Below are 19021 nucleotides of genomic sequence, written 5' to 3' on the forward strand. Positions count from 1 at the left end.
GCGTCCCCTCGCGCGAGGGCGAGGGGACGCGCGCTTTCACGGGGAGCGAACCCACGGCGGATAGCAAACGCCACTTATGTGCGAGGGAAAGCGCACAAGGGACGAGGGACGTGCGCTTTCACGGGGAGCGAACCCACGGCGGAGAGCAAACGCGACTTCCGAGTGGAAGGGGAGCGGTGGGCGAGAAGGGCATTGCGGCCCCCTAGACGGTGCGTGTGCGCGCCCGCTCTGCCACTGCGGCGCATGCGCGCTGCCCTGCCGGCCTCTGCCGCCTTCTGCCTCTGGGCCACGGTTAGAGTGTACTAGACAATGCCATATTCTAGTACACTCTAGCCAAGGTGTAAGAACTCTTTATTATTGTAGCGGGAGCTGCATTGGCCGTATTCTCGCCGTTTCGCTGTGGTCGGTGGCCGCACCACGAGCTGAGCCGTTGCCTAGCAACTGCCGCAGCTGGCAGTGCCGCTCGCTGCACCATCTAGCATAACGTCAAATAAGCAGCCGCTGAAGCCGCGAGCTGAGCCGTTGCCTAGCAACCGCCGGCGTTGCATTGGCGTTGCATCGTATATATAGAAGGGGCGGCTTGGTGGGATGCGTAGGCAGATATGGAAAGTGAGACGGAGAGACTGAGAGAAGCCAGGCTTCGTCGTCGGAACGAATCCAAGAGGAGGCAGCGAGCAGAGGAGACGGAGGAAGAACGAGCCGCACGCCTCGAGAAGCGTCGTAAGTACGAAGCGGCCAGGCGAGTGCATTCAGATGAGGATGGTTCGTCGTCTAGTTCGGCATCTCGTTCCAGGGCCGCGGATCAACGACGGAATGAAACCAGAAGGAGACAACGTGCTGCGGGGGCAGAAGAACGTGCTCGGCGTATCGAACAGAGACGGCAGAGTGATGCAGCTCGGAGAGCGCCGCGCCTAGCCGCCGATACAACGCAGTTGGAGGACGTGAAGGCTCGCCGTGTGACGGGCTATGTGATTCGGCTGGCTGAAAGTTCAAGTGCGACGCGCATGTTCCAATCGGACTTTACAGACAATCCGTTTGGATTTGATGTGACGTTTTCGAAAGACGTTGGCATAACCGTACCTATTACTACGCGCACCCAGGCATAACTGAGTTAAGCCACAGCCAATTTTTTTCCTACACTGTGCTCTGGGCTCTCGCCCGCCTCTCCCCTAACAATGTCGACAACGGCGTTTAGCCATTCCTTCAGTTAGCCAGCGTTTTGACAGCGGTTGTGTGCGGTCACACAAACAACGCGCTCAACTGTCGACGGCGGCAGCGTTTTGCCCGCGTTCGCACCGAACGCGCTCGGCGTTGATGACGTGTTTATCAAGAACGTGCCAACCTTTGCCGTACACCCTATGGTGGTGTACCATAGCAACCATAAGGCCATGGTCCCTGTGGTCACTAAATAAATGAAAACCACTCGATCATATATATTTCTCGTTCTTTATAGTTCAAATAACCATTCACACCATCATCTAATAGTCATAATTGGAAATACATAATTCCCACCGTAGTACAGCTTCACTGGTCTTCCATCTCCACCCCAGTGGAAGGGCTGAAAGTTTTTTTCGTTTCTTTCTTTCTTTTTTTATTGAAGGGTTCGCCGTCTGCGCATTGCTGCTGCATTTTTTTTTTCGTTACGCTTTTCGTTATGGCTCAGCGAGAACGGGTCAGTTCCCGTTCAACTCTGGAGCAAAAGAGAAACGGTTCAAACCGGTTCGAACCAATTCAAGTTCATTTGCATAACCAAAACATATTTACAGACAAACAGCACACCATTGCAAAATTATTTTGCACAGAAACTCGACAGTTATGCTGAACTGCACGAAAAAAAAAAAAAAAAGACGGTAGGCGACCCTAATCGTTGGCTTAGGTGTCTCTTAGTGGCACTCGCACCAGGTTAACTTTGTGTGTGTATGTTTTGAAAGAACGACGCACACACAGAGAACCATGCAACTGAAACGAACAAGGCCGTCTATCGTCTCATTCACACATTTGACGGTACTGATAACGACCTTCTCGACCAGCTCCGCACGAAATGCTTTGGCGATCACAACCCACTCCCTGCCAACACTGACTACCAAGGCTCCCCAAACGCCCTCCTATACCACACCATCACGATCGACGAAGTGTATACGGCCGTCCGCGCAAGCCCACACAATACTGCTGCCGGGGCTGACCGCATTAAATATTCGCTTATCCGTAACCTCAATGACACCGCCCTGCCAAGATCTCACGGCGTTCTTGAACACCCACTGGCAGAACGGTACCATCCTCCTGGAGTGCAAGCATGCCGAGGTGATCCTTATCCCGAAACCAGGCAAGAAGTTGCAAATTGAGAACCTGCGTCCAGTCTCCCTTAATTCATGTCTGGGCAAGCTTTTCGAACGCGTGATCACCTTCCGCCTTCAGACCTACCTCTAAGATGGCAACCTGCTCCCAAAAACGATGTTCGTGTTCCGTGCGCATCTGTCCACTCAAGACGTCCTCCTCCAACTAAAGAGGAAGTCATTGAACCCGTACCCCGCTATGGTGAAAACGTCATCATGGCACTTGATATTAAGGGAGCATTTGACAGCGTTGGCCACCCAGCCATCTTCGAAGGCCTTGCAGCCCTGAACTGCGACCACCGTGTCTTCAACTACATCAAAGCATTCCTGACCGATCGCACTGCCACTGTCGGGATGGGGACGATTGGATGAGACACCCTCGTAGTCCCTAATAAGGGTACGCCGCAGGGTTCGGTCCATCTCCCCCCTCCTTTTCAACGTGACCATGGTGGGCCTGGCACATTAACTCCAACACATCGAGGGCGTTCGACATGTCATGCATGCGGACGATATCGCGGTCTGGGCTACCCAGGGCTCCCTCGGCGAAAAAGAATACAACCTCCAGCAAGCCGCCACTTGTATCGAGCAATATGTGCATGCCCGCGAGCTGGCCTGCTCCACCTAAAAATCCGAGCTGTCTCCGGGTTTGCCACTTTACAACCCAGCCCCGCCAGACTGCCCAGGAAAACCCCATCCGGGTCCTCCTCGCTGTCAAAGTCGTCCCTGAACGCTCCATCATCAGAGTGCTAGGTGCGTGATTGCAATCCAACCGTCGCGCCACACATACCCTCACACTCTTGCGCAACACAACGCTACAAGTGGCCCGCATGATTGCCCGTGTCACCACCCGCCGCCATGGCATGCGGGAAGAAGATACTCTCAAGCTCGTTCGAAGTCTGATAGTGAGTCGAATCGTCTACGGGCCTCCCCTACCATCACCTAAATCAGCCAGAACGTGACCAAATTGACGCCATGATGCCTCGGGCCTATCGGGTGGCCTTAAAGCTACCCCCTGGTGCCCCAACGAGCAAACTCCTTGCCATGGGGGTACATAACACCTTCACGGAGCTATTCGAAGCACAAATGGCCACTCAGCTCCAGCGCTTAACGCTCACACCCACAGGCCGCGCCCTCCTGCAGCTCCTCCGACACACTGGTACCCTTCGGGAGGCAGCCCGATTCCACCTAGTCCCAGATCATGTCCGCTCAACACTCACCGTTGCGCCTATCCCCCGCAACATGGACCGCCTGCTGCACCAGGGTCGACGGGAAGCACGAGTAGAGGCCTTAACCCTCACGTATGGTGAGAACAACATCACTTGCTACACCGACGCAGCACTCGTATGACACCACCCGCACTCGAGCAGTAGCGGTCGTCCTCGACCACCACCACAGGGAGCTAGCCAGTGCCTCTCTCCACTGCCAGAACATCACCGAGGCTGAAGAAGTTGCCATCGCACTTGCCATCGCTCACGGCAACAAGCTAGGACGGTCGTTTCACGTTCTCATGGACTGCCAGGTGGCCTGCCGCAATTACCTGAAAGGACGCGTTTCTCAACCTACGCTCAATATCCTCCTAAGGGCACATGACGCTGGCGAACAGCTGCACATTCGAACACCTCCGATCAGGCATAAGATCATATGGACACCTCGCCACGCGGGGCTGGAGGGAAACCAGGCGGCGCACAGGGTCGCTCGAGGGTATACAAGCCGAGCACCCGATCACCCTGCCCCTGAGGCACCCGCTCCAGTACCGTGTGACTATTCGTCCATTCTAAATTATTATAAGGGTACCCGAAGAAAATACTCTCCCCCCCCCCATCACTCACTCACCAATGAGGAGGCTACCAGCTGGAGACTTATCCATGCAGGTACCTACCCCAACCTCCACCTCCTCAGGAAAATCCACCCCACGGCATACCCTTCACGCTGCCCGTGGTGTTCCGAGAAAGCCACTCAATTCCACATTACATGGGCGTGTCGTGCAATTACTGCCTTACCCCCCATCCGACACCCGAGCGCGGAGCGGTGGGAGTCGCTGTTGGCCAGCGAGGCCTTGGACGATCAGCTTAGCCTGATTGACAGAGCACGCAGGGCGGCGACGGCGAGCGGAGCCCTGGACTGAGCCTCCCCCCCCCCCCCCTCCCGCGAGACCAAGAGCCTCCGATCGTCGTAGCCTCACCGCGAATCTTACCATCGCTCAATAAAAGTTTCCATCCATCCATCCCCTGGCATGATATGCGGGCGAGGAGGAAGCGCAGCGCGCACCACTTGGTGGGGCGTAGCCCCCTAGCGAGCGGCGCAAGAAACGCACCTTACGCGCCCTCTCCTGCGTCCTCTCCAGAGCATGTAACGAGCACGCAGCTGTTGTATGGCTGTTGTGAGCAAGCGAGTGAGTGAGCGAGCAGGTGCGCGCCAGAAGTGGAGAAGCGAGAGAGGAGGGAGTGACGTCACATCCGCTCTGCTAGGCAGATGTTCAGTCTATGCTAGGCAACTGTTCTCCATTATGTAGCCGGTTAAATACGATACCACCTTCTCGTCTGTGACGTCATTAGTGATGTCATTACTTCCGCTTTCTACTTCCGGGTTTCCGGGAATTTCGTCGAAGTCGTGCTCACGTGGCGGGTCTCTAAGGGCTACGATTATGTGCTTTGGTGTGCGGTGATGAGTGATTTCGAATTAATTCTTATTATTCCCGACACTTCAGTATCTCATCTTGTAACTAAACTTATGTTCTGATATCATGTCTATAATGAAACCCATGAATTTGGTACTGTACTATTTTTTTTTCCTTTTAGTGGCACGAGCACCGGGTGACACTTTGTTTCTTGCGCAGCAACTTCCGGCTAGGGACCGACTTCCGGTTTGTCACCCAGGATGGACGAAATTAAAAATAAATCAAAGAAAAATAAAGACAGGTAGATATTGATGATTCTACTTATAGTTAATGATAGATATGACATAAGAGCACAGGTTTAGTAGAGTAAAGCGCTAATTAGGCGTCAGGAATAATTTGAAACAATTAAGGAAAGTCTCATTGCCGTACACCAAGGTACACAATCGTACACTTTAGATACCCACCGCATCAGTACACGTTCCCGTGAAACTCCAAGAACAGAAGTGACGTCAACAGTGACGTCAAACTTAAATCAGGGTACCCGCTCATTACTAATAAAAATGACAATAAAGTAATTAGAGGTACACACTGACCTGACACAGAGTGAACGCCTACCTAACACAGCGGAGGGGTGACGGTCACTCTCTCGTCTCTCGCTTCTCCTCTCCCGGCGTGCACCTGCTCCGTCGCTCGCTCGTGCACGCTAGCTGCGCGCCGGCGATCGTTACATGCTCTCACGTCAGCGGCGGAGGATAATTTACAAGTCACTATTGTAAATTATCGAATATTCGTTTCTGTGTGAATATAAGAAATAATAACACTTATTCGAGTCTTGCCGATGCAAGTGAGGACTATTTCGTGTGATTGATTGTGCTGCAGGAGAACCGCGGTTTTAGCGCAGAGGTATCATTTGAGCAATCGCACTGCGTACATAACTACTACTCAATAATCTTCCCGTCGTTCAACAAGCTTCGCGTATAGGCAGCGTTATACGAACTTGTTCTCTCGATTAAAAAAAATGAATACTGGGGTTTAACGTGCCATAAAACAACTGATTATAAGGCGCGCCGTAGTGGGGGCTCCGGAATAATTTTGACCACCTCAGAGTCTTTCAACCGCTGTAAATGCATGGTACACGAGCATTCTTGCATTCCGTCCCCATCGGACTCGGCCGGGATCGAAACCGCGACCTCGAGCTCAGAAGGGCAATGCCATAGCCAGTGGGCTACCGCGGCCGGCCTCGATTTAGGCAAATACATTTATTATTTTGCCAGTGTCATCGTGTTTGTATCCGGTTGTCGTACCACATTTCTCTCCTTCAACGAAAACCGCTCTCCACTTGCGTCTGGGGACGTGCTATTTCTTGTTTCGGTACAGTCATTGCCATAGTGCCCCGTATAAATGAAAGCACTTTTCTCGTTCAAACGTTCCCCCGTTAACTGGACACCCAGCTGCAAACAGTGTTACACGAATGCATAAAATAATGTAAATAATTTTTTTTTCCAAACGAACTCCACGCAAAGTTTATTTCACGTGGTTTACAAATGAGACAATATTCGATATTCAATTCGATAAGTTCATTATTCTAAAACCCCTTATGTCATGATCTATTGTTTTATTACGCACAACAGATGTGCTCTCATTTACACTGCTTTATCAGTCATTAATATATCAACCGGAGCATTTCGTGGCCCATACGCAGCTGCTGCAGGAATTGCATAGGCCAAATATAGAAAATAAAAGAAAGCCAAGGAAGCCGTTCAATATAATGACATTTTCCATTAAGAGTTATGTGTGCTTTTGAAATTCGTAAAAGCTGACTTTTTATATAACCTACTTCTGTAGTGGTTTAATATTTAATTGAGCGAAACACATGTGCTCTCGCTGGCACTATTTTTTCGGCCAACATTCAGTTTCGGTCAACTTCAGCACCGAAGGACGCCATAATGAACGATACCCCTCACAAGGTCCAGGTTCTGAGTTCCCGTCCATGATACACACACAATAAGCAGCAGGGCTCATGTCAGATGAAGAGGAAGAATATGATCCTTCTAGAACATTGTAGAACGGCAGAGGAGAACGCGAGGTGGCATTGGAAAACTTACTACCAGAAGATCTGGATGCCACTCCGCAGAATACGGACAAGTCTGCTTAAGCAGAGTCAAGACGAGCACGGCTCTGACAACTGCGAGGCTGGTATTGTTTTCCAAAGGGAAGAGTTCTGGACCTGACGGCACAGACACATCTAGAGAATGCTGTTGGAGCTCCAACACCAGAAAGTGAGCCGACGTCTTCAACCTATTCTGGGAGTGGGAGTGCACAGCCTATACCTTGCATCGAAGAAAGATTATAATCACGCTAACTGCAACCACCAATTCCGCATATTTCCATTAATGGACAAGGCCACAGGGCAAGTTACAGCACAGAAAGAAATTTAGGTATTCTCAACTGGGGTGCTATGTGGTGGCATGAACCGAAAAGTCTTATTTTTTTCTTTTCGACTTCGCTCAGGAGTGAAAAAAAAAATGTATCGTTCCGGTTCAGTTCAGGTTCGCTCAAAAATAACGGTTTTCTCTTTTTCTTGGTTTTGGGTTCAGCTTCTGCTTGATACGCTGCTTTGTTGTGCGTATTGTATGCGGTAGCTACGTGAAAAATTAGCCTTCTGGACCACTATCAGCAGGCAACACTTAAAGTCTAATAAGGATCACCTCGTAGTGGCGCCCCTTTTTTTCTTTCAACTTTACATCTTTGCAGCCCTGCAAATGTTAACCATGCTTACAGGCCGCCGTGAATGTGCTTTATAGTTATGCCGGAGGTGATAATAGAAATTCTCGCAGATTTTGCAGAGCCTCAAAAAATTATGCGTCATTGGTCACATGGTAGCAAAGCAGATCAATGAAAACTGCGCATGCACTTCTGGACAAGTCGGAAGTCGTACACGGGGCCTTTTAATTGGAGTCTTATGCGCCATACCTACTGTATCACTAACTATGAGTCATTGTCAACACACGAAGTGGCCGAAGAGAAAAAGGAAGAGGCGTAACACTACGAGATATATATGTTTAGATACGCATGCAGTTAATTCTGTGATCATGATGTTAGGGTCAATTTGTTAGCTGCTAATCTCGCAGGGCGTATTTTGTACACTCAGTAGCTTCATTGAGTACAATGACTCCTTCAAAACGTCACCTTGGAAGTTCTTAGTATCCCTATGGCGGCCTCTCAACATTCTGGCTGGTCGAGCCCGCAACAAACCTTTGTGCTTTTACATCACGCAAGGCCTCAGAATCAGAGCCAAAGAACGCTGATCACTGACAATTAAATCAGGTTTCGCATTGCTTGGCTCTTGCCACCTAGATCGGTATTCAGAAATTGTCTCTCAGTAGATCAAAACCTTTCACGGAAAACTGTGTTTATTTTTGCTCATTGCAAAAAAAAAATATTCAAGCATATGCGACTATCCAGAACGCGGTCCTGAAATCAGTCTATCTGGATGTCTGTATGCAGGAACTGTTCTTGAATATGTGAGCTGTCAGCTTTCAGTGGCCGCCTTCGGTCTCTGCGTCGGGATCGCATGCGGTGGCAGCGTTGTGAATTTCCGTGATTTGATCGTCCTGTAGAAAAGAAGGAAAATAATATGTAGCAATTACTGGGAAAAGCGTACCACAACCAATATTCATTCATTGTTTGTGGGCTTTAACCTCAGCATTGTGGAAAATATTTCGTTAAGCGTATCCAGACCTTCTATAAACAATATATTAAAGTTAACCTGAAATAACAATAAATATTACGATACTCTGTGGGTCAGCGGGACAGAACGGGACAAAGCGGACTGAACAGGATAAAGCGGAGAGAACACATGGAAACACGACACTCGCTTTCCTTGTTTTCTCTCCACTGTGTCCCGTTCAGTGCGCTGCATCACCCACACGATATGATGATTAGTCACCAACTCGCCCAACTTTTCACATTACTGGAAATATTACGATGCTTCAGAGAAATGAACAAACCAGCTAGATAGTATAAGTTCCTTACGCAACAATTGAAAAAAAATCAACACATGGAGTTGTTTTACTCTCTTTTAAACTTGCATACTTTACTTTGGTTTTTTTTTTTTTTTTGCTTTTTGAGTTAAATAAAACGCTGTGAAGTCATTGTCCAGATAATTGTGGTAGCTTAAACGACCACTTTTAGCAGACGAGTTTGCTTTTGTTACGTTCTTGCCTTAGGCATCAATGCTTGTTAATTTCGAAAACATAATCGACGATGAATACTGTACCTGCGCCATAGTAACAGTTAAAATATTGTTTCCATGATTATTACATTTTTCACGTTTTTCTGATATATCAACAACATTCACGTTTCGCGTGGTTACTATATTCATCGGCTTTGGCATACTTCCTTCTCAGCATTGCCAAACAAATGTTCCGTCACAGTGGTTCTGCCTGGGAGGCCATACGAGTGGATTTTGATCTGTTCCATGACAGTTGCATTTTAATGCGAAGGAAATATTGACACGTGTACTTGTTTATCTTTTACCGGTGACCGCTTTTCACCGGCTAACAAATGTTAAACGTTATCGCTCGGCGCAGGACGCGCCCGCATGTATCGGAAGTTTATTGAACGTTATCGATGCTTCTATCCATTTTCTGCTGTCACCGACGCTTATGTAGTCTGATTGTCTGAGCGACGGGAGTGGTCTAGTACTTTCTGGAAGACACGCGGGCACCAGGGATTACTCTGGAACCTTCGATGACTCATGTATAAAAGCCGACGCGTCTCGCCGCTGATGATATTTCCACGATCGCCGAATATGTTCGCCGCTATCGCTGTGCCTTTAGTGTAGCTTGTTTTCTGGGCACTGGTTCACCCAATAAAGAGTTAGTGTCGCCATTCACAGTTTCGCAACTGTGTTCTTGACCGTCACTACGACGTGATAAATGTTAGCGTTGTCATGTTAATGGTAATATTGGTCTTCTTTTTCTTTTTTTTTGTCGGCACCTTTTGTCACAAGGCTAACAAGATCATAGGGCTTAAAATCTACATTTGGGTTTCTGGATATGCCGTCGTGGAGGGCTGTAGATTCATTTTGGCCACCTGCAATGATTTGTCATACACCTAATGATCCGTGAATCCGTGATAGGACAGAGACCTGTTGCTACGTCGGCGATATCAACAGCGGACTTTCTATTCTCTCTATTTCTATCTATCTATTTCTTTCTGTTTCTATCTCTCTCCACTTTTCCTTTCCCCCAGTGTACGGTAGCCAACCGGGCTCTGCCCTGGTTAACCTCCCTGCCTTTCATTAAATCATTTTCTCTCTCTCTCTCTCTCTAAGGTTTTACGCTGATGTATTGCCCATGATCTTGAGCTGAGCAACAGAAGGTCGTGTCCGCTGATCACGCGCAGAGGGGGATCAGCAACGTGAAACACAGTTTGTTGCCAACGGCTAAAAATTTATGCAACGAGAGTATGTGAAATTTGTACTCACGGTGAAATATTTCTTCAGATTCTCCATCTGTCGAAGAAATAGGTTCAACAAAACTCAATAAATTTGTTCACGTGAACTACAGCGCCAATACGTTATTATTTGAAAATGCGATAGCTCGCGCTGCATGCGCCCTACGCGAAAACTAAACGTCAAGTGCAATGACACCTTTATGAACGAATGCTTTAGCGTGGCGCATAAATTTATAGCTTAGATTCTGTTCCCGACATGTAGCATTTTCTTAAGTTAGCTTAAACGTCAGTCCAACCTCTGGTTGGATGTCTAGGGCTAAATTTGTGTCTTCCGATGGGAGCAAACTCTCGATACTCTCGCCTACAATGTCACAAAGGGAGGTAATTAAGGATGTCTCCTTAACTTATTCTACAAGAAGAGCAACGAGGCCACACTTTAAAATTTTGACCTCCCTTTTTTTCGTTCTTGCTGTAGCACTTTAACGAAATACATTTTACGGTAATGCGCAAGGTGCTGGAAAACATATTAAAATCAAAGTTAGCCTTAACCAGACTGGAACACTACGCTAGCAATAAAATCCAAAGGGGTTCCAAGGGAGCAAAACAGGTGTCGTAGTCGTAGTCGATCTGGTTCAGGGATCGAACACGTCTCCACTGGGTTTTCAGGGCATGTCGTCCTACGCACTAGGCAAACCATGAAGTTAGCACCTGCCAGCGCAAGGCTGAATGAATTGACAGCTCGAAGAGCGGGAACGCAGATTGGCGAAACGTACTCGTCATTGCCAACAAGCACTACCTTGTTGCCGTCAACCTTTCTAAACTTCTTGGTGAGAAGCACTACCTAATCTTTAGCTACTATACATCATCAAAGAGTGACAAAACTGCTGAGTCCTGTGCTCGTTTCATAAACGTGCTTCCATACATTCCGTCCTATGTGGGCTAACCGCTGAAGCTATGCTATACTAAAAGTTTCCATGGTTTCTATCTCCTGGACAATTTTCAGAACGGAGAGACTACTCACCAGGTCACCGTCCTTGCACAGCATTTTGATGACGCAGCTCCAGTCCGTGCAGCCGAGAGCCTTCTGGGCCTCGTCAAAACTTTTTTTTGCCTGTAGCACGTAGTCAAACGACATGATCTTGGATATACGAAGCGAAGATGAACATTTCGTCATAATGAAACATGCTACAACATGAGCACTGTCTAACGTAGTTGATAAAATTTGTTGTGCTATCATAAATAAAGGAGAGATGAGCTTTTAAAGGTACGCGTACATCTACTGTAAACAAAAGTGCCTTTATATTATGTCGGTTTAATGCAGATCAGATAGTACACGCATCTGTGGCCTATCTGAATTAGCGCATAAAATTTAATTAAATTATAGGGTTTTACGTGCCAAAACCACGATCTGATTATGAGGCACGTCGTCGTGGGGGACTCGAGAAATTGTAACCACCTGGGCTCTTTAGCGTGCACCTAAATCTAAGTACACGGGTGTCTTCGCCCGTTTCGCCCACATTTCGCCCCCATCGAAATGCAGCCGCCGTGGCCGGGATTCGATCCTGCGACCTGGTGCTCAGCAGCCTAACATCATAGCCACTGAGCAACCACGGCGGGTTGTATTAGCGCATATACACTTGGAAGGATGTGGGCCATTTTCAAGTCATTTTGATAAGTCGCGAGGACGAATCATTGAAATACGTTCACCCATGTCCATGTGATGCGGCGAAGATACGGCGTTACTTTCTCCAAAACATATATATGGTATCGTTTTCAGACAAAAAAATGAAGTAAATTGGCTTCCGACTGATCTACGAGCAGCAGAAACTAACAGTAAAGAACAAAACTAATGGCCACATCGTTAGTGTTTATTTTTCTCAGTACGTTCAACAGTTATAACAAGCCCAATCCAGCCCCATAAGCAAGTAGCGCTTCTAACGTTTTAACAAAAATTGCAGGCACTTATAGAAAGTTCAGATGGAGTGCAATATATTCGGCCAAAAGTGGAGACTACAGCCAGCAACGCCTCTCAGATCAGCGGCTGCAAGTAGGAGCAGCAATAGGGCCTCAGGTGTGTGCATCAGTATTTGTAGTGTGTGCAAAGAAACCTCAAATATTTATATTGATTTATCTTTCTCCCTGCGCTTACAGAATGAATTTTCGAGTAGGCAGGTGCAGGGGTAATTTAAATATTCCGTCTCGTGCTTCCACGTTGTCTTCTTCTTCTTCAGACCCCTCAATGCGACAGCACTGTCTCGCTGAGAGTTCAGTGATGCAAAAGGCAGGAATTAACGCATCTTACCTCTTCCGAAAGCTTGCCGCGGATACAGTCAAGCTCTGTCTTCAATTGCTCATCATTCTTTTCTGCGAAAAGAAAAAAAAATCAGAGGGTCGTCAGACATACAGTGTGACAAGGCTTGTGACGCAACGTACAGGCGCGGCCACTGCTAGAAGGAACACGGGAGCCCGTGACAGCGCTCCGCGAAGCGCCACCGCCGGCGCCTCGCATAAGCGATAGGCGGAGCGCCCGGCGAGTCGTCTGCTACGGTTCCTCCCCTGCGCTACCTTCGCCGCGCGGGCGCTGCGTGTATCTATAGGTCTTCATGCAAGTGCTGCGAAAGCCAAATCTATGCAGGCTGATTTATCATGCTACATGCAGGCGCACCGAATTGTAAATAGGAATAACACTTCCAGGGAGTTTTCATTTGCTAAGTATCGTTTGAAACCTTTTTATTGCTTTGTAAAATATAATGCTGATTTCAAGCTCCGTGATTTCAATTTATTCGAAAATAAATGGAAGGTATTACTTTCCGAGGACTATGGCTGGCACTGTGGCAAATGCACTTGGGCGACAATCGGAGGAGTCACCCGACCATGCGAAAAGCTGTGGGGGAAAACAGTTGGGTCAGTATTGTTATGTGATCACTTTCGTGGATATTTTCCCTTCCGTGTGATTTTGCGTTACTCTGCACCAGACGAATCCGCGTTTAGGCCGACATTGTTTCTGGCGTTTTGCCAAGTTCGCGATCTTCACACAGTATGTACCAAGTGCGCCGTCGGCGGTATGCACTTCGACGAGTCCATTGCCGAGTCTCGAGGTATCTCCAAAGTCTCTGGGAGTGATCACTCCAGAATACCTCCCCTGTAGACGATGAATCCAGCTTGTGTTTGAGCCCATGATGCGATTAGCGCTGGGTTGCATTGCTCTCCACGACAATCGTGCCACAATCCAGTGTGGCAGCAAACAGTAAGGTATTCCAGAAGCGACACTCGCTGCTTCTGTGTTCCAGGCGAACGAGAACAACTAGTGTCTAATACTTGATCGCATCACCATCGGGAATAGTCGCGCAGGATTCGTCCTCTGACCCTCTAGCCATTGCGCAGTGACCTGCTACAATGAAGCGGCACAAAAACGCGCGCAGTTCTTTATAAAGGGTCACAGATAACACGACCATATACCAAAGTTGGGATCATTATAACTGCACCAGTGTGTTTTTCAGTATTTGCCATAAACCCACTGACGTTGCGAAGGGTTGGTGTGTTCTAGCTTTTCTTTATTCTCGGCAATGCAGATGCAACTACGCGTTTTATCACCTTTACATCAAGAATAATGCAGTCACATACACGACCTGGCCTTTAGGCTTGATCTACATTACGCGACGGAGCGCTGATTTAGTCCGAGACCAAACGTGAAGCGGTTGGGCTGCAGCAACTGACGCCGGTAGCACCCCGTCTCCGGTGTTTTTGAGTGTGGCGTGATTCGGTGATTCGTCGACACTGAGCTACGTCATGCTCATATGTTCACCGGATCGGCAATACATCCTGTCGTGTGAATCCCGCTTTAGTCAAAAAACTTCGTTGCCATTGACAACATGGCTATGCGAACATCGAAGCTGTGCGAGCGGGAGCGGCGAAGCGGGGGAACTGTAGCCGACGACGCGCCGGGCGCTCCGCCTATATCGCTTTGATTGCACCTGCGCAGCAACACTTCACGAGGTGTCGGTGGTGGCGCTCCGCAGAGCACTGCCACGGCCTCCCGTGTTCCCTCTAGCAGTGGCCGCACCTGTACACTTGACTAATTTCTTAATTGGCGTTAAATTAACGCCATCTACCTTTTGACACCTTTTCGAACGCATACAGTGCTGGCTGTATATGCTTTATACTGGGTGTCCCAGCTAACTTGGACCAAGATTTATAAAAAAAAAACACCAAGAGCTACAGAGAAATCATACCAACTGCATATTAGTGGAAGTCCTGTGTACTTACAACCAGTAATTTTTCACCACTAAATAATAATTAATTCATTGCTTTTATTTGGTCAACGTTTAATTATTACTTGTATCTCTAACATGCCAATTATAAATCTGTAGAGCACCTCAAATAACCTCGCATTCAAGCATTTCTTGCGTGCTAAAATTTGCCTGCTTGTTGATGCCCAGAAAAACTAAAAGCCCGTGGAATGGCAAAAAAAAACACGTGATAGGGCGCTTGCGCGACTGCTATTGTGCTGCGCTCAAGCGCGCAATGGGTGAAATCAAGCAATAATAACAAGTTAACCAATAAGAACGATTAATTTTTTATATTTATAGATTATAAAATACTCGTTGTAGGTACACATGGCTATCGTTAATATGCAGTTGGTACGATTTCTCGAGAACCCTGGATTTTTTTTTTTACTCTTCAAGTTTGTTGGGACACCCAGTATATGCTTATAGGGTATGATTGTCAAAACATTTGATTGCTTTGAGCTCTTTCTTAAAGTCTACGTCATGGTAATCATTGACTTCACTATTACTCATGGCCGATTTCCCTTCTTACAAAGTATTATTCATTGCGAAAGGCTTCGTGGATTCGAGCTCTGTTCTACGTTATGACTGTAAAAGTTGCTCTGCGTAACACACATGTGATTCAAGAATGAGCAGGGTGTGGTAGAAAGAGAAGATGCAAGTTAAAACGTGAGTAGAGAACCATTCTAACATGAATCTGCGAAACTAAACACAAACCTTCAGCGTCTGTATTTCCGCTGTAATAAGAATTTCATTAAATACTGACAATGCACTATAGTTTTTCCGCCTACCATTGATGGTGAGAAAACATATTCAGGCGTCTAAAGTATCATGCCATTGAATGGCTTATAAAGAAGCGGCTATGAATTTTTTCAGACCTGAAAAGCCGGTACTTTAGCACGCGTGATCAAGTCGCTATAGCTACTTGATACTTGGGCATGCTTGTATTACTCGTTATCCGATTGCTTATACACAACTCTTTAACGAGTAATACAAGTATTTATCTCATATACTCACCGCAGAGATCGAGATGATGAGCAAAGCTCACAGAGGCGACAGTGGCGAGCAGGGCGCAGACCAGGAAAGCCTTCATGATTTATCTGTTTCTTTAACAATAGAAAATGTCAGAACGTAACGAGCTCAACGAATGGTACTATATGATAACTGAGTGTTTCTTTTATACAGGTAGGAGCTAAATTGCTCATCGTAGCTGCAATACAACCTGTATAGCAGCTACAGAAGCTACAGACATGAACTATTCACGCAAAAAAAAGAAGAAAACTTCAAAAAGGGTTCCCTCAAGCCACACGTGTCATTCGTGGTACTCCAAACGCTCTGACACGTGTGTACGGATGCACCGCGGGTATGAACAAACATCCGTCGCACCTGAAAACTGCCATCGCACGTGGAGAAAACAAGAATAGACCAATCGCTCACGAAGGTAGGCACGCGTATTTTCGTTTTCGGCTCAAGTGTTGCTTGCGCGAAGCCGTGAAATGAACCCCGTGCCATTGGTCCCCGTCTGGGGCCATCGCCGCTAGTTTCCTGATGTGAGAACTTTGTGCGTTTGCTAAGTGCAATGTCATAGTCGTTCCAAATGATTTATTGCTTACCCAGCTTTGTTCATCGCTTAATTTATTTCCCTTGAGAGTCTCGTTTTGTCGCTGATTTACTGGCGCGTCTAGTAAGCTCCTTTCAACGCGACAGCCTGCACTCCTAGCCCCGTTGGCCCATGTTGTGCAACTCCTTTTGTGGGTCACTCGGTTTCGTGTGAAGCTCTTGCTTACTTCCAAAGGTTGACCGCGCTCAGTATGCGATCGCTGAGCCTCGTCGTTGTTACTGACAATTGCAGCACATAAAGTTTGGCATTGCGTGAGTTTTCCCTCCAGTTAGATTTCCTAATTTCATCACCTCTTTGGTAAAGATGCGCCAGAAAAGGCCCACCCCTCATGCGCAGCGGTTATGGCGTTCTCCGGCTGAGCACGAGGTCACGGGTTTGATTCCCCGTCGCAGTGGCCGCATTCCACTGCTGGCGGAAGTGAAGAGCACTCGTGTACCTTGTTTTGGGCGCGTATTAAAGAACCCCCGGCCATTCAAATTATACGGGAGACCCCCCCTACTCCGGCGTCTTTCACACCCAAGGTTTTGCTCTGCTACGTTGAACTCCATCAATTCAATTCATCCACCAGAAATGGTGTGTCCAGAAAGTAATTTATAGTCCCTCATTTCACAAATTTTTTCATGCTATTTAATCTACCTTTAGCAAATTATACTTCCGTTGACCAGATCTGAAATAAGCGTATCTACAGAGAGATGAGCCACAGGTTCAGAAATAGAGCAGCTCGCTCGTTTTTCGTCGGATCATTTGAATAAGTGCGCTGAAACGACCTTGCTGCTGTTAATTATCGAATCTGTGGTCCTAAGGAATACCTCCATTAAATTATTGTATGAGGCTTCTAGCGCATCCTAAAATACTTTGCATCTAACAAAATTACGGATGAAGAAGCGTTCTGCTCCATGGATACACAAAGCATGGAAAGATGACAAAACACGATGAGGAGTGAGCCGGCCAACGTATGCTTTATGCATGTTTTTAGCAGCCTAGGCCGAACTTTATTCGACATTTTGACAGCGTCACCTTAAAGATAGATGCGTCGCTAAAACTGGGAAAGCAAACAGCGGCCATTATTTTCACGATAGTCACCGCAAACCATAAATTCAAATTCATACCAAACACGAAGGAGCTTCTATAGTTTGGTTATCTTCATAAATGTGATATAGCGAACGCTGACAACCTTTCCAATAAGCTGGGCGTTAAAGAAAGCCTAATGAAAACAGAGAGGGAGCCCTAGAAAAAAAAGTTACATTGATTATTACTAAAACAATTATGAAATTGTATCATAGACGGTGGTGTCTCGAATTTCTTTACCCCATGAACAATGGTCGGGGTTTGCAAACTCTTGAGTCGCCTGAGTTCTCTGATTCCAAAGCGTTCGAGGATTCCAAATGAACAAACATTCTTTAAAATATCGAATGCATTAATAGAAGAGAGCTTTGCTTCTCCGACGAGGCTTCGCAATATTTCTCCAGATTGGTCTGAGGTTTTCAGAAACAATGTCTTATGTGCAAGAACTGCCCAGTGAATACAAGTAAACAATATATCTTGCTCCTGTTGCCTTTATCTTATTCAGGCCGTCAACACATCGGCATCCCCGCGCACCCTAAACAGATAAACATTCTCAATATAAAAGTGCCGATTGTAGAGAGAACTTAGGTTTACATTCACATTTTACAGTGGCCCGTGTCGTCAAACAGCGTTCGAATTGTTCCTCCGCGCTCCCACCCCGCAATATAAATCTAGAATAGCGACGATAGATGCAACTATCGTTCGTCGTAACGTTCACGTGCATCTTCAAATTAATGTGTACACAGATTAAATGGATTCGAGTATTATCAGAGCGGATCGGCGTATATGTCCTGCTTATTCTTACCAATAGCAGATTATTGTACGGCATGTTGGGTTCTATAGATTAGTAATATGCGTTATAGATACAAGCCCTTGCACTTCAACAAATTTTCAATTTTATTTTGTTACTATGTAATGACAAAAATGCATTAATTAATGGTGGGCGAATATTCGAAGTTGCGAAAACGAATTTAAGTTACACACTAACTATTCCTATTCGTATTCGTAGAGGGAACTATTCGGTATTTTCAAATATTCAAAACTAAGCAAATATTTCGCAACAGCCGAATGTTATTGTCTAGTTATGTTGCTTGTCTCTTAACAAAGGATGGCAAATTATCACAAGTGAGACAAGCGTTCTTGAAGCAATGCAGACGCACAATGGGTAATGCAAGCTTTCTTCTCGGTTTTGCGACGGAAGCATGCATGGCAATCGATGATTTCTGCCTGTAGTATATCATTCAGTGTTTTTCGCAGTCTAGTCATGCAGCGCATTTATCTTTTACGCTACAACCTGTGATCTTTTCTTTGCAACAGGCTATTTTATAAGTGTGTACGACGCACAAATCCTTATGCAGCTTTTTTCTTCCTTTTTTTTTTTTTCAAAGCGTCCTACATATTTCCGGCAACCATTTATTTGGCGTGTTTAGTAAGCTAGTCATACAGCAGCCATTCTTCCTTGTAAAACATGTTTTCATCCAGGCTCGAAAGTGCAGTTTTAACAGCGGAGCTGTTTAAGCAGGCCGCAAGTCCATGGCACGCGTTAACAGAAAATGTGGGCCGATCCTGGCGGTAGTGCAGAAAGGGTCAAAGCGCAATGGCACTAGTGAACTAGGGAAGCTGAGCCTGGCTAAGTCTA

The 19021-nt window shown here is 46.8% G+C and overlaps 2 protein-coding genes across 1 annotated transcript; both read right to left on the bottom strand.

The window, feature by feature from the left end:
* The window catches only part of LOC119437300 (antimicrobial peptide microplusin-like), a 167858-nt gene that overhangs the window by 16979 nt on the left and 131858 nt on the right, over positions 1-19021 (bottom strand).
* On the bottom strand, positions 8346-15855 carry LOC119436796 (antimicrobial peptide microplusin). Its single transcript, XM_037703788.2, has 5 exons — positions 15714-15855; positions 12713-12774; positions 11432-11521; positions 10442-10468; positions 8346-8564 (listed from the first exon to the last, which is right to left on the bottom strand). The coding sequence occupies exons 1-5, from the start codon at positions 15787-15789 to the stop codon at positions 8490-8492; spliced, it is 330 nt and encodes a 109-aa protein (XP_037559716.1). The 5' UTR covers positions 15790-15855; the 3' UTR covers positions 8346-8489.

Source organism: Dermacentor silvarum, chromosome 1 (genome assembly GCF_013339745.2).
Source record: "Dermacentor silvarum isolate Dsil-2018 chromosome 1, BIME_Dsil_1.4, whole genome shotgun sequence".
In the NCBI taxonomy this organism is placed as follows: domain Eukaryota; kingdom Metazoa; phylum Arthropoda; class Arachnida; order Ixodida; family Ixodidae; genus Dermacentor; species Dermacentor silvarum.